The sequence below is a fragment of the Ammospiza nelsoni genome, chromosome 1 (genome assembly GCF_027579445.1).
Source record: "Ammospiza nelsoni isolate bAmmNel1 chromosome 1, bAmmNel1.pri, whole genome shotgun sequence".
Lineage (NCBI taxonomy): Eukaryota > Metazoa > Chordata > Aves > Passeriformes > Passerellidae > Ammospiza > Ammospiza nelsoni.
Window position 1 is genome coordinate 119,768,598 of NC_080633.1, and position 26,456 is coordinate 119,795,053.

The 26,456-nt window shown below is 37.2% G+C and overlaps 1 protein-coding gene across 1 annotated transcript in view; it reads right to left on the reverse strand.

The window, feature by feature from the left end:
• ARFGEF1 (ADP ribosylation factor guanine nucleotide exchange factor 1) overlaps positions 1–26,456 on the reverse strand; it is an 84,169-nt gene that overhangs the window by 46,350 nt on the left and 11,363 nt on the right. Inside the window, exons 2-4 of the mRNA XM_059469540.1 lie at positions 11,533–11,563; positions 7,467–7,623; positions 6,298–6,444 (exon numbers count right to left, since the gene is read on the reverse strand). Of these exons, the coding sequence (XP_059325523.1) occupies positions 6,298–6,444; positions 7,467–7,623; positions 11,533–11,563 (335 nt within the window). The remainder of the gene's footprint in view (positions 1–6,297; positions 6,445–7,466; positions 7,624–11,532; positions 11,564–26,456) is intronic.

Genomic DNA, 26,456 nt, shown 5'->3' on the forward strand with positions numbered 1-26,456 from the left:
AGAGGTAGCTAATAGAAGTCATCCTCAAATTTTCTAAACACAAAACAGGAACAGGCTACCCATTAAAGCCTGGAAGGGAAGTCAAAGGGTCCAAAAGTTGTTTTAGAAATAAATGTAAATGTTATGACCAAAAATTGAGTATGAGGTTAGACAGCTATGCTCAGACAACTGCCTTTTACAACAAGCTCTTTTTGGTAGATGCCAGAACATTGTGTTGGCCCCTCTGCAGAAATTTGCTTATTTCTTCCTGATCCTGGTAATATCTGCCTCTCTTTAAAAAAATAAAAACACATAAGCCTGTGGAAGATCAGATAACACAGAAGTAAGGAACAAATTAGCTTTATGTGAGGCAGAGGCAGGCTGGATTAAAGGGCAGAAATAGAGGCAGATAAAATCTGAGGATAGGGTTTGAAAACATTGTCAGGGATGTGTGTAGGAGAGTGGAAGGGGGGAGAGCCTGGTTTGCAACAGTTTGTATTCATCACTGTAATCCAGTAGAAGGAAAGAGGGAATTTTGAACATTAAAAACTTTGACGGTTACCATTCAATGGGATGTTTGGGGTAAGAAAGAAAGAACTGGAAGCACTGGAAAGCTCCAATTTTTTAAAATTTGTCACAGTTAAAAAAGTTATTTCAGGTTGGATAATTTACTCGTCAAACCACACCTCGCATCTCTTACTGACATTGTCAGAACTTCAAAACACACAAGGCACCAAGAAGTGGAGAAATAGTACCCATCTCTCACTCAAACCCCTTAAAAAGTAACATCAGTCACTCTTAAAAACCAGCTGAACAGCTATTTTTTCCAAACCACTACCATCTGGACCCAACACAGGACATATTTAGATTAGTTAATATTTCTTTCACTCAGTTACAAATTATATCACTGATACATGTACACACACATACTCAATAATAGGAACTACCTACAGCTCTTCACTTGGAAGACAAGGTCTCTTGCAGCCTAGCACTAGGGACACTAATGAAAGGTGCAGGGGGCTCCAGTCTCCATCTCTGGTTCTGGTGATGTCATTCATAAAGTTAATGTCATCTTTGTGTTATCTTCTGTCTCCTTCTTATATATGGATGAGTAAGAAGCTGATATTTGAAAAGTCAATTTTAACTTCCACCTCAGTTCAGTGAAATCTTATGATGTTTTTTCACCCAACTTTTAATAATAGAAAGTGGAGCCAGCTATTAGAGAAAGGTGACAAGGCTACAGATAGATTATATGCTCTTTTGTTTTAATTGGCTTAACAGCTTGAATTTCCAAACTTTTTTTCAGTATGCTTGTTATGAATAGCAGAGCCTGGTTCTTTTTACACCACCTGATTAGAGGTGTGGAAGCAAAGAAATGCTTCAAACACACACTGAGACATACCTCCTTTAATATCTTAATCCAAATTCACTGAATAATATTTTCTGTGCAGCCTGAGGAATCAGGGTTTCTACAGGGCATCTCCCTGCAGATATCAAACTACCAAGAGTTTACAGAGCTCTTGATAGTCACTTCTTTGGGTTTCTTTCTTTCCCAGGCACTAGATACGAATCTTAATGACTACCATGCACATTTGCAAACTGATAAGCATTTTTAGCTTTGATCTTTTGCTAATATCTTCCCTCTTCCTTACAATTTAGAGTCATTCTCAGGCTATTAGTTATTCTAATTTCACATTTCTCTTCTGCTAGTATGCCAGACCAGTAGAAATATGAAAACAAACGCAAGACAGAAAGAATTTTACAATCACTTTCTGAACATCCTTCCCTCTTGACAGTTTCCATTTAGGGCTCAATTTGATGATATGCCCTAGACAACATCACTTGATTCTCTATCATAGAAGAGTGTATCATTATCACAATGTCATAACAGCTAACTCTGAGAAACCACACATTATGAAAAGTGGCAGTATTGCTCCTCTGAAACCCTTGTGAACTCACATGTTAGAAAAATAAACCCTTCCTTTCTCATTTTAGTACTTTAGTACTTTTCTTCAAGTTACTCCCCCTTACTCTGTGACCAAGCAACCACTATGTCCAATACAAGGAAGAAGAGAGGGGTGACAGATGAGTAGAAGACAATTACCTTAGCTCCCAGAAAAGCAGGATTACACAAAATCCAAAACTGCTACAAAACACAGGTCCTTGAGAGATGGAGTAACAAAAGCTCTGCCTTCCTCCCAGCCACACTCTTACTCTTACTTTGCAACAGGTACAGAGCATGAAGCCACCTGTACTATTTTAACAGCAACTCATCAATACAAGTAAAAATCACAGAAAACAAAAAGCACCCTCAGTCGGTTCTCTGGTGTTTAGTTTTGGGGTTTTGTTTGTTTTGAAAGTGGCTTCAGTACATGCAGAGTATTAAATGCTTGCTAGGACAAGGGATGGGGTAAGGGAAAAGTCTAGGAGCAAAGCCTGGACAGACAAATGGCTCTCTGCAGAGGTGAGAACAGCAAGCTACTCCTATGGAGTCATAGCATTATGTTGCTCTTTTCTACCATGTAAAATTTTGCTCTTCAAGGCTTTTTGCAATTGAGTTCCCACTCCTTCTGGTCAGACGTAGCTCATCTGCTCCCACAGTATCCTCACTGTGAGCTAATAAGTAAACGAAAGGAAAAAAAAGCCTACTTTATTTACTCCTCCCCTTTGCTGCCCTTTAGAAACAGAAGGAAACCTTTGTGAAAGGTTAGAGCCGCCTCATTCTCCTTCAGGTCCTTCCAAGGAAGCTTTCTTTGTCACAAAACTTGCAAAAATACCAACAGCCAACAAGCCCTCTTTGCCCTGAAACTACTGGTGACGATTCTGACTGTGAGTTTGTTTCCTTATGCTTTCCCTCCAGTCCTTCATACTTACTGTTCTGTGTTTGGGAAAGACCTTACAGTTCTGTGCTGCCACCTACTTACTATAAATAAAGCTTATTAATTTTTATAAACAACCTATGGCTTTGGGAAAGGAGAAAAATCCCCAGGATAACTTCCTGAGTTACAGATTATCATATCTTTGTGTGACACCCACAGTATTTTGTCTTTTAGCCTGAAGCACATTTGCCAAGTGAATTTTCTATTATTTAAAACAAATGGATTAGAACAGTTCAGGAAGTATCCTGCTTTGTGAGGCAAAACAAATGTAATTTTAAAAGTAAACTAAATTAACAATAATCTTCTACTAAAAACATCCAGCATCCATCTATAACTCTAAACTTTTGATTCCTCTCACACTGAATATTCTATAAGAACAGCACAGTTACAGCAAAATAATGTGACTACAACCAGGAGAAAAATTTTCAACTCAGGGTCAGTTTTTTCTTCCTCTCAGCCAACTCTGATCACCTTATCTTTGGAAGATTTATGACACAGTATAGCTGTCATCTGATCAGCACGGGCTTACTTTGTCTTGATTTCGTCATTCAGTTGCTTGGAAACTCCTGAGTACTTGGAACAGCACATAAAACACAGTAGCCCTAGCTCCTCTCTCTAGTGTGAATTAGCTACTAGAATCACATAATTCTGTTTCCTTTGAGAGGGTCTACAGAGTTATTTTCAATTTTTTTTTTAAGTTAACTTGCAGTCCACACACTTACTTATCACAGAATAATGCGTTAGCATGGATCGACTTTTGAAAAACACAGGAAACTGAACTCTTTAAGCCAAAGCTCCTTAAATCAAATAGTCTGCATAGATGTATAATTTTTAAGTGATGCTAAAAAAAGTCACTAAATAACATTCAACTTTTCAGACTACAGCCATCAAGCACACACAAACATAAGTTAAGCTGTAAAAGTACCTATATAATATACACTTTCCATATGGCAAACCAAGGAAAGAAAACACGAGTGTAAACAGTTGATATCATGTTAAATACTGCCTCCTCATCCTTATTCATTCTTTACAGATTAAAAAAAAAAAAAAAGAAAAAGAGTTTTGCCATAGTTTTAGTTCTGCAGGCACCAAAAGGCCAGAAGACACATAAACAGAACTTCAAGACCTCTGCAACTGTCAGTGCAAGTCTGCACTCACACACCACAAATGCCACAGCAGCCTTAGGAAAGCAAGCCTGGAGGCAGAAAGATTCAATCAAGGGATGTTATTTCACACAATTTGAATAAACCTCTTTTAATTGCATGAGCAGACTAATTACTTGCATTATTTCTGCCACAACAATCCCCACCACAACAACTATACAAGAAAGTTGTGTGGCTCCACATCAGAATTACACCCCAATCAAACTAAACTACAAGGGAAATGAAGGAAAAGGCCAATTTCCCATTCTGGTTCATCACAGAGTCTGTAGATGAAGAACAAGAGCATCACAGCAGAGGAGAGAACATGTGAGCAATAGGAGCAGAAAAGTTAAACTGGTGTCTCTTGTTGCAGAACATGACTCTAAAACTTAGATAGCTAAAAAAAGACAAAATGCACTTCTCTGTGTCAGCAAGAAGAGTATTTCCTTGGTAGTCAGCAGAAAGGTCTTTTCAGAATGTCTGAGTGCTCTGGCAGTTGGGAACTGGCTGAAGATGACTCCACCCCGGAAAGGCACCCAGCAAGTAGGAAACCTGCAGTGCCTGTTGGCTCTTGCCCCATGATGGCTCCCAGATCGCAGAGTGAGGGCAGCACACTACCCAAGGGCCGCCCATCCTGCATGCAGAACCAAGACAACCCTCCAGAGAGGAAGGTGTCCAAGTGATCAAAGTTCTCAGCTTTCACTGTGGTGTTGATGAAGCAGCTGCCCTGTGGGAGTGCTGCTTATGTTGAGGGTAACAGCCTGGGAACACCAGCACAAAAAAGCAGGAAATCCAGGTCTGCCTTCTATCCCCCTGATGGAATTAAGATTCTTCAGACAACATACTAACCACCAGAACCACAGAAGAGTCTAAGAAGATCATCCTTCAAATCATACTGGAGAAGCAGGGTCCACATTCATCTCCGAATTGAAGTGTTAGGAGGCCTAAGAGAGTATGACTTAGAAGCTTCATTATTCTTTCAAAGTCAAAAGTTCTGGTCTTTGCCAAGGTTATTTAAAATTTTCAAGCTTTTTTTGGTGTTCTGTGTATTGGACAAAAATGGAGTCAAAGTCAAAACAGCACTCTCAACTTTCCTGGTTACTCTAACATGGCAATTAGCTACACGAAAACAGAGAAAGAAATAAGGGCACTAAAAGAGTGTACACACTTAATGCACTTTGCAATTGTTGAAGAATTGACTTTCTCAAATTTTCTCCTGGACAGAAGGAATATTAGCTCTTAAAGCCCCTTCAGGCAGGGAGGATTGGAATAAGAAAGCATTCAAACAGACAGTATTACAATGCAAGAGAGTTATAATAGTTTCAGCCACTGAAAGTTTAAATCAATAAAAACTTCCCTTTACAGGATGGAAAACATCTTAAAGACATGAGCAAAACAACAAAACAAATCTAGAAAACAGCAGCATGAAACAACATTTGTAACAACTATCTGCAGAAGTGGAGTGCAAAAAAGAACAGGGAAGGTTTGGGCTATGAAAAGGAGAAGAACAAAGTACATTCTTTGCATTAATACAAGTAAGTACAATCTGCAAGAAATGTCAATTCCTCAGGATACATATACACATGATTATGAGGTAACAAATACTCAATTTTGCTTAACTAACTTCAAATGTATTCTTCACTCCTGTTCACCATCACAGTTATTTAAAGACTGCTGTTACAGGAACAGGGTACAGCATTTCCACTAGGCAGCCAAATTCTAGTACTTGGCATAGTAATTTCCTGAAACAAATACCCATAATTAATGGCTGCAATCAGAAATAGGTTCCCCAGAAACTTTTGTACAAACTCCACATGCAACATTTATATAAGCTGTGGAAACAAACCCTGGACCTCCTTCAAGCACAAGTGTATGACACAGCAGTACAAAGCTACCATGGTAATGTCCAACTGCCAGGTCTAATTGCATTTCATCAACAAATTCCAAAATGGATTTTAAAATCTGCTGCTTAATTATCCTTTCTCCCACTGGGAGTGCAGGATTGTTCGACAGTAATTCCTCACAATTAGAGGCTCCACAGGTCTGCTGTGAATGAATTTCACCCAGTGGTCTATGTACTAGACTTGAGACCACAACCATGAGTTGTGCAAAATGCAGTGGAAGAAATTAGGGGAAGGGCAAAGACTAGGGAGTTTCCATCTCCAAGAAACAGGATAAAGAAAATATTTTAACACTACCATGACATTTACAAATTAAGCACTTCTGGTTTTGAACTCTGAGGTCAAGAATGTCTTCCTGCTGCCACCACTATAAATACAGGAAGTATTAAACGTTACCTTTATTATTTGCAGCTGAACCCCTTCGTCTGTTTGAGGGCCTTGAAAACAGCCACATATTGTCTCGATAATTCTATCAATTAGTTTTTTTCCTGGAGCTGTACTGTCTGGAGCATTCCCTGTCAAGTGCCCATATGCTATAAGTTTCTGGAGAGAAGAAAAAAACTCATGTAAATAAGAGCTTTAAAAAATTAAGCCAGCTTTTTGTTAAAATAAATAAATTCACTTGATAGTTCTAACTTGCACAGAATAAATAAAACAGCACCTTTTACCCCATGTATCGTAAAGCATCAAGGATTTTTTATATATCCTCCAGATTTATTCAATTTTCAGTCAGCAACTGCTATACAAAGTTTGTCAGCAAGTTTAAAGTTTTGTTCAGCAGTTAATGTTCTAAACCAAACAGGATTCCAAAAATTAACTCACATCACAGAAGTCTTTATATATAGTCAATATGCAAATGCTTTTTATACCAGATAAACCATCTGCAAACACTCTCTATTTGAGCTACTAGCTGGTGTTCTACTTTTTAGAGTTTCTTCTGGTGTTTGGTTTTCTAGTATCCTTTGCTTTCCCTAGGTCTTCAATAGTTAGAAGTGAAATTAATTACAAAATTAGTAAAATCCTCTTCTGAACACTTTAGGCACAAGAGTACTTGTAAATCCCCAAGCTACACAGAGTAGCATCATGGTACAAGAGCAGGCCAAGCACACATGTGCCTGTGACTGTAAACTGAGTTCACTGTTGGGCTGCTCTGGAGGAGTGAATGGCTAAACACAATGCAGTAGAATTTCTTCTGAAAACATTACAGGAACCTCGAGAGCTTTGAGAGACTAGACATCTCAAATTGTAAATATTTTACTGCAATTATAAATAGTATAAAATGAATTTCTAATGCTATACCTGCTGTGTTCGCTCAACACACATTTAAACACATGAAAATAGGTTGCTGTACATAACAACCCAACCAGGAAACCCTGGTAAAACACACAAAGAACAACACACATACACTACATAGTAAATCAGGCATACATTCATCTTTTGTGAGAAACACATTCTGTAAAGTAAAATAATAAAAACCCCATGACATTATTTATTTCATATAACTACTCCCCCTCCAAAGCATCAGGATTTTACAGTTGATAGTAAAAACTCATCTTCATACAGACCTGTAAACAATCTAGAGATGTACTGACAATCCTGGGGCACTTGGACTGGCATGCCAATTCAAATGGTAGGAAGTATTTGTCCGCTTCAATGAAGCTTGTCTTTGATTTCACAGGTGGAAGAGTGCTTGAACCAGACTTTGCTTCTCCATGAGGGGGACTAAACAGAATGACTGTATTAGAATACTGTAAAGTGATCACACAAATTGTTCTCACCACCACAATGTTTATGAATGAAATAAAATATCAAAAAAATTAACATTAGGAAAGACAAACTTCTAACAATAGTAATCCATGAAGTATTTGTAACACCTTTTATACTTCATGGCTCCTTCATGGACCAGGCAAATTGACCCACTTGCCCACTAAGGGGCTATCCAGTGGTACCTGCTGGTATGGAAGCAGAAAGACTTGCTTCCTCTCAAATACCAAAGGACTCCCCTTACTAGACAGGCAAAAGCAACAAACTAACAGAACAAAATGAGCAGAACCTTTACTCAATCTCTGCTTCAGGTAACACCACTTAATTTAACAGTCGAGTGGTTACCAACATATCTCACTTGGGTAAATGATCTGAAAATACTAACTGTACAAAAGCAAGACAATTCTGAGCTGTTGAAGTTTCATTGATTACAGCACCTTTAGAAAGGTCACGATCATTAATGTCACAGAAGGATAATTAGGAATGGGTCATATTTCACTAATTTGAGTGCATCAATGCAGTTCTGCTTTGGCTCAAAGCAAGATATTTAGATTTTTCATTTCATAGAATAACTCATCACCTTTATATAAAGCATTCCCAACCTTTTTTTTGCACTCACAGGTACCTTTAGATAAAAGGTAAACAACACTGGCTTGAAAAGCAGTATTAAAAAAAGTGCAAAATGTCATATTCTGTAGTGAAGGCTCACAGAATTCTTGCAGTAATTCAAATAGATCTTGGTAGAACAACTGCATTGAAATACAGCATGCACGTTGCTAATTAAAACAGATGCTTCAAGGAATGCACTCAATTTCATGTTCCCAAAGTAGAAGAATGGACTGCTAAGAGTTCATTATAAATCCACAGCATGACTGCAGTCCCACACATTATAGAGTGGGCCTTAAACTAATCAATACAAATTACTTTCAGCTTTTCAAGGAGCAGGCTGGATTGTCCTTCAGATTGTATCTGTCACCACATTCAAACAGATCTTGTTTAGGTTGCTTAAAAAGGGCACCCAAATTCAAGACTTAAGAGTGAGTAATTAGTATTAAGATGCTACTTTTTACTGGCTACATCTCTTTTGAAGGTTTAAGAATTTATCCCTACACATTTTTTTCCTGAAAGAAAAAAAGAAACCTCTGAAGAAGGCCAGAGTTGTTTTGGGTTTTTTGGGGGTTTTTTTGTTGGAAGCATAACTTTATTTATTGCTCTGTATTTTTCTGCTGGAAGCAGAGCTCTTTTGAACAACACCATAATCAGATAAGCTACAGAGGAAGTACATGATTCTTCTATGTTCCTGAATCTCTCTGATACTCCCTATAAAAGCTTTACTCTGAGGAATGAAAGGGCAGTTATCTGTTGCTTATGTCTTATGACAAGACTATACCTCATTGGGTGATTATGCCCATTGAAACCATTAAAATTAAGTTTAAAAGACCACTCTGGAAATAAACCCAGAATTGTTCAAAACAAGGAGCAGGCCATGGTGAGATTCCAAAAATGAAGAACCCATGCCACAGCAAGCTGCTACATTAGCCTGGAGCATCTCCTATTCTCTGAATTGAAAGCTATTTCAAAATGGGCAAGATATTAAATATGGAAGATGATGCACATTTGTCTCTGGAAAAGCAACTCAGTAAGCTCTTCACACTGCTGGTAATGTAAGGGAAGGGGATAGCAGAGACAGGAGAAGAGAAACTCAAAAGCACTTCTTAATATCAGTGAATTGCTTCTAAACCCAGCAACGATTCCCAACACCTTCTTCCCCCAAGGCATCTACAAAGCATGGGAATTATGAAATATGCTGGTATTTATGTATTAGCCATAGAGAAAGGCTAAGGTATGTATCAAATAATGGATTTGGAAATTTATTTTGGCAGCATTTGCTGTGTAATGGTTACATAAATCAGCTTGTACTTTTTTATTCCCTTCCCCTGCACCCCACTACCAAATATCAGTTCTGTTTAAAAAATAAATAGCAGAACAAAAGGAGCTGTTTTCCATGCAAAATTTCTGGAAAGTGGAAATTATCTACTCTTCAGTTCATTCTAGGTTAACTGAGATCAATTACCTTGAACAGGGACTGGAAAAATTTAAACACTCATCATTAGAAATCCCTTATTAGGACATTTGAATCTCAATTACGGAAGTAAGATCCTGAAAATAATTTAATAGACTATGAAGTCTCTCTATTCTAGGGCCTAGAAAAACAGTATTTTCTACTGCATCTAAACAATTTGACTCTACAGTAAGAATAGAGAAGTCCATTCACAATTTCCAAGACCAGCAAAGCCTTCACAGTAGCAAAAGGTTACTGTCAAAATAAAGACAGCACCAAAGAAACCAAAATCTATTTAGAAAATGGCTATAGGAAGATAAGACATCCAAATTCTACTCCCAAAAATATCCCAACTTCAGATATTGATAGGGCAGAAATTATGCACTGGAAGTTCAGAAATGGCTCAACCACATTTGTATAAATTATTTTAATTCTGTGGTCTCATTAGTTTTAGCATGGTATTTAACTACAGGACTGGATATTACTTTTCCTTATTCAGTGCCCAGAACAAATATCTCCCACTGAATATTTAACATAAAGCATTTTTTCTTATCATGCCTCACAATGTGGACTTCTGCTTTATTTATACCACTCTAAGAAAAACCTATTATAAATTCATATTATTACTTTCTGTCTGAGACAATCTTGTAGTGCTGGATGCAATGTTTTCTAAACGCTATATAAATATGAAATTTATTTTTACAATCTTACTGTGAGCTCATTGTATTTACTTCATTTGCTGGGGGAAAGCAAAGCACAATTTCAATCAGATGCACCCTTTAAGTTTTACAAGCCCAATTTTATAAGCTGCAAGACTAAATTTTTCAGCATATTTGATTTTATTAAGTTTTCTTTTACATCTTCTTAAACAAAGTTCCCACTGACTTAATTACTGCTGGAAGTGATTCTATTTTCCAAACCAAAACTGTAGATTTCTGCTCAAATATCCAGGAGATGAAGCAGAAATCCTTAGCATCCAACACTGAGGTTTTAATGATTTGCCCAACTCTGAAATCCAGTTACAGGGCAGAATAGAGATCCCCAAGCAGCACCCAGCTGCCTAAGAACATTTTCATCCTCAGTTTCACCCACTGATCCAATTCTCTCAATAAGTGGTATGAACAGTCTTCACCTCACAGTCCTGACTCAGAGTTAGGAACACTGGATGAGGAAGACAATCCTGTGGAAAATGTAACAAAATGCCAATAACAGATCCCACAGCTCAGCAACAGTTAGAAGTTAGTTGACAGCAAAAGACTGCTGAATGCCAATTTTTGGTTTTACCATCACTTGTAGAAGAATTGCCTTCACAAATCTATACCTATTCCCTAACAAGGTCCTTTCCAGACACTAAATTTGCCAGTTACATTACTTTTCTCTGCTCACTCCCACTTCCTCGCCCCAACCTCCTCCCTCTGATCACTCCAAGTATTTTACCTGCATCCTTCCTCCCTCTCTGAATCTACTTCAAGGCTCTTCCAGCAATACATTGAAATAAATTTCTGTGCCATCCACGAAGACCTTTTCCAACTCTGATCCCTCTTTCCTATGCTCCCTTGTGGCCAAAGAGTACCACCCTGCTCCCTTCTAAGCACCTTCTGCTGCCTCTCCTAAGTCCTGTGCCCTGCACCAGAACAGCCAGACACATAAAGCAGCACTATCTGTACATTTCCAGATACCAACAACCACCCAAAATACACTGAAAATGTTTTTCAGAGAGTCCATACTCCCCATGCAGAATAAGTATGGTACACATTTTAAGATGTTAAAAGCACTATCACTTAATACAATGAACTATCACATACCTTTGCTTTTCTGTTTCAGCCTTTATTTCCTCTGTAAAATGAAACAAAGGCATAGTTATAGAAATGGCATCATAAGCACATTTATAAAATTAAATAACAGAAAACTACTGGATAGCAAAACTATTTAGGCAACCAGGATTATTATAAAACAGAAAATACATGTTTACAGTTTCACAAGTACCTGTACTCTCCACCTGCACTGATTGCAAACTGTATCATAATTACTTTGCAAACCTATATTAAAAACTGGATGCTTAAATTTGCATGCAGCCATGCCAGATAAACTTAATGTCCCTGGAATGCTTCTGTGAAGACATTGGCCAGCTCTTTTCACAGCTGATGTATATAGAAATAATAAGGAAAACACAAATATTATTCAAACTATTAATTTACCCATAAAGGATATAAAATATATACTGCTTGATAAATATACAGAAACACAACCAAACAATCCACCACGGCTAGTTCTTACATGAAATCTGAATGACCAATTATCATCCCTGGTTTTAAACAGTGTGAGATACCACAGTAATGACTAAGGGAGAGGAAAAAAGTCTGTAGCACCTCTATTTCACATTATTTTATAATATATTAGAAGGATGAATAGTTTGCAAACATTTTCAGCAATTTTTTAACTATGTATTTTCAAAATAATTTTAAATTACTGCAACTAATTTTAGGAAACATCTTTGAGTCAAGACCAGTCTTGTCTATTCTCTAGTCATTTTGCATGCTTAAATCACAGGGAATTTCATAAAGCCTAGGCTTTCCAGTGCTGAAGCAATACATACTTAAAATAAACTGTACAGGATCAAGAATGAATGCATGTGTGTGTTTGTGTTTTTAAAGAAATCTCAGGAGATGTATTCCAGTGTCAAGTCCTGCTCAAACATGCAAAGCCATAATCAACTAAACCAAACACTATACTTTGATTTTTGTGTATAGGCCTTGAACTAGCGGCATGGATTGATTCTGACAAAAACCACAACAACTTAATCTTTCTAACCAAGCTCCCATGCAGCAAAAGCACACTTTGTCTGCCTCCTGTCCTTCATTTGCTATTTCACATGGTCATACTGATTCACTTACCAACACAGGCTCTCATGCTTGGTATTTTATCACAAATCACTTGTAGCAAATATGTTTACTAACTCACTTTCTCAACATCCAGAGAACTGAACATATGGAATGCACATCACCTAAAATCTGTATCTTACTTCTGGTAAGACTGATGGTCATATTTACACTGAGAGGTTAGCAGGTCACTAGTTCATCCCAGAAATAACTACTCCAGAAGTTGATCAAATCTGGGCTACCCAGGATTAGACAAAACATAAAAATAATTCCATATTCTAGGCACTAAGCATTCCTCAGTAAGTAGCAATAATAAGACTCATGGTCTGCAATGTTTCAGTAAAGTATACCTTCCTCCCAGATTATGACATTACGACTTTTACTCACTTGGAGACAAATTCCTGACCAACAGAAAGGAGAAGAAGCTCTCTTCCCCCCTTCCAGAATCTCCATACCTTCCATTATTTTACCTCCCACCTTAGCATTCACATCCAGGAACTCTGCTCCCTGAGATATGCTGAAGTCTGTCCATCAAACAACATTATCAACCAACAGATAAAACGGAGTGACTTCCAAGTTTACAGTTTCCAACAAAACTGACCAGAGGTAAAAAGCTTTTACAAGTATCATTCTAATTAAATTACTACCATTTCAAGCAGCATTGCCTAAGTCTATTCATGTGAAACCACTGATTTTATAATGTATGTTAAATAAAACGAAAGGTTCTTACAGTGGCTGATATCAATTATTTTTACAAGATTAGAATATTTGTAATTGCAGAGAAGCATGATATAATACTATTAGTATGAACAAGGTAAAACAGCAAACTTGAACTTTACTTTTACCCTTGAGAATAGAGAAAATCTAATTTCTTTCACTGTCTGATTGCTGCCTCTGCTCTCAGAACACAAGTTAATCACAGCACAATTTCACGGTCACATATCAACTACATTCAGTAGGAAGCATACAAAAATTCAAGAAGCATTATCACCAGAAAACCAGATTATAATAAAGGTAACTAACAATTCTCATGTGAGGTAACTAATCTGTTAAAGACAGATGAACCAGAACAGTTACTGATGCATTCTTTTCAATGGGAAAAAGTAATCCCTGCAGAACTAAAAATTAGCTGGAAAAGAAAGATGAAGCCAGGCTTGACAACATTCCTTAATTTGCTCTCCCTCTCTCCAAACACACAACCAAAACTGCAACAGAGAGGATCTCAGAGCCAGAAAAGCTTATTATCTCAGAATTACCATTCATTCTGGGAAAGAAGAAATAAAGAGAATGTAAGATGCAAGAGCAGGGGATGAAAACTGTAGGGAAGGACAACATCTTCCTCTGTATTTTTTGTGATGTAAACACAGAATTACTGTGAAAAACAGCTCAGATTACTCTATGGTACTGAAACAATCACGTGCCCTAAAATGGAACTAGTTGTCATTATTTAAAAGTGCAGCAGAAATGACAAAATAAACCCCTTCTGAATCTCCCCTTCACACACAGATCCAGAAGACCTCTTTACAGAATTCTGTGACCTCTATGACAGAATTAATGGAAATACACAAAGCTTTTGCACACCAAAGCTAGAGCTGATCAAAGAAATATATTATTTTGCAGTTTTACAATGGCATGCATCAACCGTTTCCCCAAACAGGCAAAATGAGTCATGTACATGAGTTTCAACATAATTTTCCATTTCATCTACACTTTTACAGACCATCATAATTTCAAAGAAATCTCTGAAAACAACTAAGACCTTTGTTGTTGGTTTTGGTTGGGTTTGAGTAATTTTCTTCACAGCAGGTTGTAGATGGTGCTGTTTTTTGTGCTGGAAGCACTCTTGATAACTCAGGAACGCTTCAGTTAAGCAGCGCTGACAGAGAGTCAAGGGTTTTTTTCAGTTTCTCACTCCACCCCACCAGTGAGTAGGCTGGGGCTGCCCACCACAACAGCCAGCCCCTACAGACCCCAGGGGTATTGCATTCCCCAGGGTGTCACACTCAGCAATAAAAAATTGGGGAAGGGTGTGTGTGTGCAGTTTGCCTGTGCTGCTTGGGGACTCGCTGATAATTGGTCACTAGCAGCGGTGAGCTACTGCATTTTTCTGCATCACACGTTTCTTGTGTTTGATTTTCCTTGTCATTTGTCCCTACTTTCCTTTTTTTTAATTCATCTGTCTTTATCTCAATCCAAAGTTTTTGCCCTTTTACCCTTCCAGCTCTCTCATATAAGCCAGTTAGTTGCTGGCCAGAGATAAACCACAACAGGCATCCATAATTTCATTCTCACCTCTCCAGCTTTAATTCACTATGTTTAACATGATATTTGAACACTTTTCCTTACTCTCTTCAGACTGCTTACAGTTTTCAGTATAAAAAACCTCAAGCTAGTTTCCAGTTTTCCCTCTTTTCCTTTAACACCTTATAACCAACTAATCTCATGTGCAACTATGAAATCAACAAATTTCTCTGTAATGACTAACACCAAACAGCAATATCAAAATGTCCAAGCAGGTCGAGTAGGTGCTGTGGGCAGTACTGGATTGTAACACCGAACAAAACTCCAATTTAAGAATAATTCACTGTTTACCTCCTATATCCAATTCAAAGTATGATTTAAACCTTTAAAAGCATTTCTAATAACCTAAATTTCAAATGGGTATCTTTAGGTATTATTTCCTTCTGGTTACCTAAACATGCTGTCATAGTAAGTGAAGTAAAAATATTCTAGAGTGATACTTTGGCAGAAGTCAAGAATAACAGTCTCATCAAGTAAGGAATAACTAAAATGTTATCTTCAGGATTGCTACACAGAGCTAAATTCTATTATATCATCATCAAACTGTACATCAGATTACAGGAAAAAGAATTCTTATCGAACTTGCTCTTGGAAAAAATGCAAACTACCATGAAGTGGAAAAATACTTTACAAGTTCATTATAAAATATGATGGTAGGTAAACCCCACACATCTAAAAGTACTTAATACATCTCATTCTATTTTTCCATTCTTGCATCAGAATTGTATTCAAGAACAAGTACATATTACATTCCCACAATACTGTATTCTAAACAACTGCCAGAGAAGCACATGCATAATTCTTAATTCCACAAGAATCTCCACATCTAAAGCCTAATTCTCACTGTAAGTATCAGAATAAAAGCTTATTAAATATATAATGACTTCAAGACAGAAAGCAGTAGCATTTTAAAGAACTGTAACATCTTAGGTAATCAGAAGGCAGAACTATCCAAAGCAGCACAGGCTGCAATAATTCAAGGAAACAAGTCAATGTTTGGCGTTCACATGAATTATACCATAGATAACTACTGTGAGAAGGAAGCAATTTGCATTCAATTCTTTCAAGTCAAAGCAGGTGGATAAGATCCAAGGAACAAGCAGTGAAGATGAATTTAAATTACACCGCTATCTATATTAAAAAAAGGTGAAATCAAATTAAAGCATTAAAGCTTTGCTTGAATTGACTTAGCTTGCATTCTTCCATCCAAGTATTCTAGCGAGGGTCTCCAGTATCATACAAAATATTGAGGCAAATAAATGATTTAAAGACCCCACATTTTCCCTCATTAACAATACAGAAAATACTTCTCCATTTCAAGGTACACAAAAACTCTGTAATATAAACCTAGAAATTCCTTATTTATTTGAAAATAACTTCAATTAACTACACTCCCAACTATGCAATAAGATTATTACACATATGGTAACAATTCATTTTTAAAAAGTACCAAGTCTGAACTTACAGTAGTAAAGCCATGTAACTATGACAGGGACAAAAATACCAATTTCCCCTTCAAAGAGAAGAAATTCCAAACAGATAATGCTGAGTATGTTCTTTCCCGAACTGGGTTATTAGAATATATTTCTGAGGAAACATCTCAAACTTACTTCATTTCTGCACATCTGTAAGCTTCAAGCAGTGTTGAAAAATCTCACCTATTCCGCTAAAGTACTAAGACCCAAAAGGCACTAACAGACTCCAGGGAAAAACCTAAAATAATTACATCTAAGGAGCCCAAATAATGGAACTGGAGAAACATACAGCTGTTTTTAACTCAAGCTCCACTATCCTAAAAAAATTATAATCCAGAGATGCCCTCTGTGGGCAATTTTTGCTAAGTCAGTACATTTAAGAAAAAACAGTAAGTTTATGTCAAAATACATGCTGCAAATTTAGCACCTGCTTTCACCCAAACATTATCCTTAACATCTAAGCCACTTACAGATCATCCACAAAGCTTAAGATTTGCCAAGAGACAGTGTCCAGAGCACACACACAGACTACTGAGGCTTCCAGCTGACCACTCTTCTTGCTGCCACAGAGCCTTTGTGCCACTGCCTCTGAACTACCCCAGTTTCAGTCTGTTTCCTTACCAGAAAGGAATGAAAGGAAACATACTAAGGACGTATGGAGAACTGTCCAACCCAGATTATGGTATTTTCCTGTTCTATTTGATTTTTAACTGTAGCAGTTAAATTAACTACTAAGAGGTGTAATTAACTTCATGAACTTTTAATAAATCTATCTGCAATGTCAATGGAGTATCAGTGTATGCAATAGCAAACAGACAAAAACCAGAAAGCTTTATAAAAAGCTCCACTGGGATCTCAAAGCAGCACAGAACAATTAAACAGTTTAGTTTAACACTGTACTAATCTATTCCCCTAGATTATCAAATCAGGTTGACCTGCCTAATACTGGTAATAGTGCAATGAAAATTCATTACAGGAAGACAGTACTTAAATTATTTGTATTTTGGGTTGCCTGCAAAACAAACCACTCATTATGAAAGCTGAAATTGTTTCTTAAATGGAATTCCCAAGATACATATCACAACACTATGTCTTCCTCTAAATCCTACAAATAGCTTTTTCCATCATACCTTCCAGGAGGAACAGAGATCTCCCCTCAAACCCCCTTCAACACAGTCTCTAGAAAAGGTGGACAAAAAACCCCCTTATTTTTGGGAGTCCAAGAACAGGCTGATAATGGCAGTAGTGTGCTGATTTTCTTCTGTTTTAACCCAGCTAACCTAAAGAAAAATGAGATTGGAAGAAATGCAGATGCAAGTACAAGCACATATAGCATCAAAGTGTGAATTTTACCTGTGTACATCCTCTTCATTGTATAATATCATGAGTGTTCCATCCCTTTAAAAATTCCTGAGCTCAGACTTTAGCACAGGCCTTCAGTGAGAGTTTATTCACACATCTGTACAACTGCTAGTTCTTGCTGGGGTTATTTAAACCTTTTCAGTACATTTAGTTTCCTCTGTCTGTAAAATTATAGCTCACACAGCAATGGCACAGGGACAGAAAACAGCAAAGTTCTGTACATATTTAGGAAAATCACTGCTGTGGTCTCATTTAGCATGCATATAACAGAAAATAATTCTTGTACAGACAAATAAAAGAATCTCAGGAGTATATTTGAACACTTCTACTTGCTTTCCATTCCAACATATTACACTGTTGCAATTTCATGTTTACAGGTATCCAAGGAGTAACCAAGGAAGCAGGTTAATTTAAGAAGCAGCCTTCCAAACAAACAGCAGTTATATTTTGAGTCTGATAACTGTTGATGAAATTCTGTATAAATCCTCCTCGTTGTGCTCTACAAAATCTTGAAATCCTCTAATCAAGAGAAATGCTTCCTTGGTATGAGAAGTCATATCTCATTCTCTTTGAAAAACATGGAGGAATAACCTTTGAATCATGTACAGAAATATTTACATATACATACACACGAAGTCAAAACTCAGAAGTCACAAACACTGACTTTGGTAGCATGCTTCAACTTTAGATGACACTAACTCCTTTGAAGAGTGCTAATACAGGAAAGGAACAATATCTGTTGTTACTTCCCATGCCCTATTTTCTGATATGCTACAGATTCACAGCAAATCCTGTCCAAGTGTTTCTCTACTTTTATATCTGCACTTCAAAAGCTGTTATGTCTCATGCTCCTTATTGTTTTGCGTTTTTTTAAATCTTTGAAGCAATCTTCTCCTTTATTCTCAGTTTTCTTTTTAGCCATTTTTAGATGGCACTAATACTAGAACTACAGGCTCTCCCCAGCCCTGCTCACAATATACCATTCAGGAATATGCAACTCTGCTGTAAATTTAGAAACCCGAATGCACAGCCTATCTTGGTTCAGTCAAACTCAGTACCTGCTCCTTCAGTTTATTACATATGACATTTTCAAATACAGAATCACTGGCAAATTATACAAAAGCAGAAACTACTCTAGTGGCCTTATTCTGCTTAAAATTAATTCAGAATAATTCAGTCCACAGGGGTTTTATAACTGGTTTTCTGTAATAATCCTTCTATTTGCTAAACCAAGTTGAGACTACTGTCAAGTTGCTTCTCTACTTGAGGAGCAGTGACACACATAGAGGTCACACACTGCCAAGGATAACTGAACACTGGTCATTCCTAATAGTATTTATGTTCTAACATGTGGCTGAAAAGCTCACTTCCTACAGCAGTAAATCCTCTGCTTCCCCTCATTACTATATGGGTCATCCTTTATTAAATCTACAGCAAACTCCCAGCCACACCCAAATTTGTGGCTTTTTCTTAGATAAATATGAAAGAAGAAAAACAGACTTTTTAAACAGTTACAAGAGGACAGCCATGCAGATTTAGTTTAATCAAGAAGGGCATACCTTTCAAATACCTTGTGCCACCCTTTGGCACCTCTTCCCACAATCTCTGTGAGTAAGTTTCATGCTCAGAACTGGTGGTACAAGTTGCTGAAAAGGTCCATTAACATAAAAGGAGCTTGGTTGCTTACCAAACAGTCACCCAACCAGACTAAAAAAAGGATCTTGCCAAGACAGACAGTTTTCCAGTGCGCTTTAATCCAGTCTATCTGAGGATGACCACCAAAAAAGAAGTTCCTCCTATTCCACTGTCTGTGCATATCTGCACTGTCCTTAGACAATACCTACCAAGGCACTGCATTTAAATAGCCTGACAATTTTAGTTTTCATTAGGTCAGAGAACTATTTCAACTCACTGTAGATCTACATGACCCTGAGTTGCCATACCTCATGTGCATCTCATGTTTTGGGAAGGAAAAGCTGGAACAGAATTGCCCATTGCAGTGTACACCAAAAAACGCATTGGAATAAATACACTGCAAAAGGTCTATAAAGTCTACCCACTATGTCTCATCAACATCAGTGCTATTTTTATAAAATGAAGTAAAGTTTTGACAGGACAATGATGTTTCTTTATCACATAATGGGGAGAAAGCCTGCAGCTGTATATTCTTCTTCACATTCACAATGTATATAGTTTTTCTTACTCTTCCTTCTCACGTCACATATTAAAACACTTGTGAGTCGTGTAAATTCTGCTTCTATAGCCTACAATTCCAGCAACACAGCAACAACTATTCAAATGGAGACAGGCAGCACATTTTGAAAACATCATAAACTTCATGTGGATATTTTTATTACTTTTTTGTAATTCTTGCTGCTTAAAGAAAGAAGGTAGCACACGTGTGCTATGCACACAAATGAGTCAGCTACAACTCAGAACAAAAAAAGACTATTCAGCAAGAAAAATTTACAATAATGTTCAATGTTCTGAACAGCAAAAATAAGTTACTACTTAACATCTCTTTCCTCCTGCCTGCATCATCTATCTATATTAAATCAGTACAACCGTCTTGCACACCTGCAATAGAACTGCAGATGGATTTTACTAGTTAAAATGTAACAAAGCAAAACAGATTAAGAACATAAATATTGATTTTTTAAACTTACATTTTAAAGACTTTTTAAAAAAAATCCCACAATATAAATGAGTTCCTACACCTGGTTTTACCATGTGGTGAAGGGTAGGATGGGGAAAAAACAAATGCTTTACTCAGTATTACTGCTACTGCTGGGGAAGTACAGGTTTGTAAGTTACAACCGATTGGAATAACAGAACAGAAAATGAAATTCAACATGGAAATATGAAAATGTGCATTGAGGAAGGTCATTTATTTCTTTAGTAAAGTATACGAGGGGAAAAAATTTTGCAGAGAAACACCAAAATAAGACAGATCTCCTACAAGAGTTTGACCAAAGGGCACACTACAACTGTTTAGGTCCAATTTGCTACAACTTAAAGAAAAAGCCATTTCACTAAGTGCAACAGTATACAAAAAGATTCTTACCAGTATCTCTCATAAAAATAGCACATGCTGGACTAAGAAAAGCGAGAATTGCAAGTCTTTGGAGACAAACAGACAAAACAAAACCTAAACAAACCATAAAAAGCAGCTTCTCTGCCTCAGGAATTGATTTTTCAAATTTTCTTGCAAAGAACCATAACTGATATTTAAGCAGCGCATAACAAGGTAAATGAATCTGACTACCAATGATAAATTCTGTAACACAATGATTATAATCAGCATAATTCTAGTCAGAAGTGAGACTTTATTTACATCACCTCTGTCAATGCAACCCAACATTACAAAGCACCCTGTGTGAATTCCTGCAAACACTTCTAACCCCCCTAAAGAGTTGGGAATCTACTAATTGAATTAGGTTTCAAATTTAAGGGAGAGGGCAAGGTTAAGCTGCAAAGGATGACAGAATTTAATAGTCTGAAGTAATGTATAACTCCAGCAGTCTCTATAGAATAGTTCATGCAAGATAAGGGGACTCAACCCAACGCTTGTTTACCTGAATCAACTGATGGCACACATTATTTTGTCAGCATATTCATCAAAGAGAAAACAGAGTAAAAAATCAGGACAGACAGAAATTCTCAACAGTGTATCCTGCAGAGAGACTCAGTACATCCAGTCCTCCTATCAATTTTCTCAAGCATTCATTACTTCACTTGATTGAGTATTTGCTCCAGTCAGAAGAGCTGTAGCTTGTGCTGCATGCCAGAGCAGGGCTGCAGACACTCTCTGGGCATGGTGGGTTTATGCTTCCTCCAAACCACAAGGAAACCAGTAGCTCTGTTGTTTGAAATTGTGAAGCATGTTTGCCTATTTCTTGAGAACATGAGTCATCAATAACTTGATTTGCCACAGCAGACTGATATGTTGCCCTGTGAAATTTTGAAAAGTCAAAAGCAGTTCTTTTGCAAAATTATAATAAAACTGACTACGTATGACATTTCTGGTGAAAGCTATCAGACAGGAAATGTAGTATCATGTCCTACAGAGAAAACAAACTTGTGATAATGCAGGCTTGTGACTTTTCTATATCAAGTTTGGCTTCCCCTCTTTCCATTCCTTTAACTGAACAGCTTGGTTTCCCTCACTATTAGAATCAGAAACACAAGCACATTGCTTTGCTTGGAAAAGTGTGGGTTTCTGTCAATAATAATAATAATAATAATTTTAAAAAATAAAATAAATATATGTATATGTATGTCAGAGGTGGAAACAAACTTTGCAGACAGAAGATTGCATTCCAAGAAGGGGCAGCATTTTTAATCAATTCATTTTCACGTGCCTGATAAAGCTTATCTGAAATGAAATACATCTAGAACAAAATCCCGTGATTTGTATCTCATCTGAAGGGACACAATGAGCTTCTCTCTCATTTTGAAGTTTGACCTTTAACATGAGCAAACATGAGCAGTCTAACTAAAAAAAAAAAAAAAAATCAATCAAAGATCTGATAGTGTGAAATAGTCTCACCCCTCTGCAATGTAATTGCTGGATTCTTCCACCATATCCATCCCTGTAAGAGAGAAATTTCTGCACACTCACTTGAAGTCAAGCAATGCAATAAATGGAAGGCTTAATAGAAACATGCCTCTTAAGTATCTGACTAACTCTTAAAGTGTAATTAGCATTTTAATTGTTTGCATTTACAACTGGCAAAGTATCCCAAACATTCATCAGAACCTACATTTACAAACACAAACTGCTGCATTCCAGCTAGGATTCAGTTTGCTAAATACGATGTTTCTCCCTGCATGTTTGCATGCATGCTGTCTGCCCGACCTCTAGTACATGCCAAGTTGTCACTGCAATGGGGAGCTGAGGTGCAAATGGACCAGAATGACGGCTTCAGAATTTGCCCAAGCATTATCCACAGCCAGAGAGCTGAACAATAATCATGGAATACAGGAGATCAGATACACATAAAGGCCTCTAATCTTAAGCATCTTACTCTTTAACTGTCCCCGGCTTCAAGAGGTTACGCTCTCATGACAGCATGAAAAACATTGTAACAGAAGTAGTAAAAACCACGAATTCAAGTCACAAAGTCAGTTTCTCAATTTCTCCTCAGCACAAATACCCTCATATTTTAATGACAGTATTACAGTTACACACATAAAGTGATGCAGTTACATAAACTCACAGAAACTAAAAGAAACAAAAACCATTTTCACTTATGTACTTGGGTTCTTAGTGAATCAACATTTTAAGGCCTAACCAAACCTAACTTGGAAAGAATCGAGCTACAGTATATTCTGCAACAGTCGAGCTCTCCTTGTGTTATACAAGCATTCTGTTCTTCCTGCTTCAGATGTAACACAGCTTTTTACACCTACATGCAAAGTTTAATTCTAGAATGAGTGTATCTTCAGTTTATAATGCCATTCCCAGAACATCAGTATTTTCAATCATCGTTTCATGTCACAAGTCAAGGATTTGTATGCAGTAACTCCAGTCCATTTAATTAAGAAGAAATTTTTTTCTTTGTAGCTAACCATGCATTTTCATACATAAATTTAAAAAAATAATATGGTTTTGAACTTTTGTACTACCCAGATCAAAAGCTATTTCACCATAGAGTACAGACATAGTAGAAAAATAAACTTCAAACAAGAGGAATGAAGGTACCTAATTCAGTTTGATGGACAATGAATGTTTCATGAAATACATAAGCAAATCAGTGTCCAAAGATGCAAATAAAAACAGATCAACCCTATACCAGATTTTTCAAATAAAGTTAATGAGAGCTTTTAGAACTGGGGAACAAACCCAGAAATTAAATCTAAACATATCTGACTGTATCGGACAGAAAGATACAAGAACAGCAAGTTTTTCTTAAACCCTTGATATCCAGCCTTCATTTTGCTTCCAGGAATGGCCAACAGCATATGCTCAAGTAAATGCAGATTACAAAAGCAGGGCAGGAATGCTGCAATAGTTCCCTCCTACCAGTATTTAGCCATCTGTGGCTTACGCTCTTCCTGTGCAGAGACTGTTCCTGCAGGTTTGACAACCCTTGTTAAATCGCCACTTAATCACTTTTCAAATAATTTTAACTTTTGGGAATGAATGCAATTACAAGCTGCAGGAAAGAATTTTTTTTGCTTTACTTAAATAAACTGGGTTCTTTACAAGCCCTCTGTATCTGCATTATGAGAAATTACAATGAATTACTCTCTCTTCATGTCTATGCCACTTACAATTTTACAAACTTTACAAATTTTTTTCCCTTCAGGGAACAAGAAGCACAGTCTGCTTGATCACCTCTGCAAGACATTCCACACTTTCAATCATCTTTGCTGACTTCTGCATCAAGAAGGCAGCAGAGAGCAAAACTGCACATGGAACATGTGGTATCTTTATAAAGCAGCCTAAGAGCTTCATTTTTTCTCTCTATTGTTTTCATATTTGTCTTTTTGACAAAGGAATCAATATTTTCATTGAATCAGTCACAACAATTTAATGCCATGCACCCTCTTGACAGATGTAAGTCCTATTTAGAGGCCATATTTGTACACCCACAGTTCTGACCAGTTTCCTCCTCCATACAGGTCAGTTTGCATTTAGCAGCACCCAAACAGTGCCCTTTGATCAAGGAGTGGGTCAGCACAGCACAAGCGCTGCATTTGGCAGGTTGTTTTCACTCTGTTGAGTATTTTCCTTAACTAACCTTTGTAACCTCACCACTCACCCCCAAACACCACAAACCTCTCCAGAACTGAAATACCTCTTTGGAGGGAAAACAGGCTATGTCATCCTTGAGAGCTCAGAACCTTCAGGAGCCGTGGATGAGCAAGGTGGTTGAGGCTCACTGTTAAACTGTACTACCTTACACATATCTATACACTCAGTGATTCTGAAGATCTGGGATGGCAGGTGTCCCCTCAGCAGAGTACACACTGATTCCTCCTCACCACAGCACACACATCCATTCTGTTCTCCACAAGTTTTATTCTTTGCCACAGGTCAGACTTGCCAGGCTGAAGCTCTCAAGATTTCTTCATCCTTTATATCCTTGGCACATTTTTAAAGAAAAACAAAACCAACCACTGGCTCTAGTCACATTTAGTACCTCCCATTCCTTTGTTAGCAACTAATGAAGTTTAAATCTTACATGTTCTATTACACAATCCAACAATTTCAGATTTGAGGCCCTTTAAAAACTCCTAATCCTAGCAAGTTAATAGGAGCTTTAGTTTAGACTTCAAATTGAGATTTTTTCTCCCCAAGTCATTAATTATAATTCCTGTATAGGAAACTTCCTCAGCTTCCACAAACAGCAAAAAGCTAAGTTTTCATCTTCCTCAGTACCTTTGTAATCCCCAAATAATTCTGTGATACTGTTATCGCTTACAAGCAATATGGATATGGGTGTGTTTTCCCTGCTATTAGCTCGTACTGGCTTTATCACAAAGCTTGGAGGAGCTTTTATCAATAGCTGATATGCACTAACTGTTAACAAAATACGTGACAAACAATCAGCTCTAAGATTCTGCTCCCCTTTCTGATCCCTCCATCTTGTGTTAGTCTTTCTGACATAAAAAAACCCATGGTCGTTAATACTGCTATAAAGCTGATTTTGAGACTGTGTTTGACCATACAGTAATGGGATTGCTCACAGTTACAGGTGAGCTCTTCAACTGCTACATCTTAAACCAATTCCTGGGTACTTCTCAAGAAGGACACAAGAGCTTCTCAGTACATCTTAACTCAGCGTTACCTGTAAATGCAGCTGAATTTATTTACTTACCATGACTAAGTTTTCTGTCAATTACACATTCCTACCTTCATAATTAATGCTATGGAATTAAGAACTTTCCACAAATTATCCCTTCCTGGGATTCCTTAGGCATTCCTGGCCTAAGACAGCAGCCTCATTTTAAAACCACTGATACCTTCTCAGCTGACTATTTTTAAAAACTTCTGGCATTCATATATAAGCAAGCATACATTCCTTTTTGACAGAGCTACCTATTGATGAAACTATTTCTTGAGATTTCTGTTATTTTCTACTGTGCTCTATTTGACTTTTGCTTGGTTGGTGACAAATGAAGACTGAAATAAATGTTTTATTAATGCTTTGTATTTATTCTGGCAAAGACAGGCTGCTGCAGAACAAGGCTGTCATTATGTTTCTCAGTCTTGTTTCTGGATCATTTGGCAGTATGAACAAAAGCTACATGTCCCCTCTTCACTCAGCCCACCTCTTCAGCAGACTTTGTCATGTAACATGATGCTTTGAACATTCCTTATTCTTTTCATTTTTTTCAGCAGTAAGCACACACACAAAGCAGTGATAATGCGTCCTTATTCCATACTTTTTTAGAGTATAGCCAGCTACCACAAACTGCTATCATATACAATTTTCACAGATCACCCAAGGCAATAAAAGTAATTACACCTCTGCTGTGCCCTCCATAAACACAAGTATACAACATATTAAATAGTTGTAATATACATACAGAACAGACTCATGGAATAAAAGAAATCCTGGAATAAATGATTATTCTATGCCAGTAACCTGAGCATCTTCATCTCAAAACAGGCAATTATTTTGACTGCTAGAATATTTTTAAAATAAAACCCAGATTTAAAGCTGATCAAACTATGGATAGTAACCCTTCCTACATGCTGCA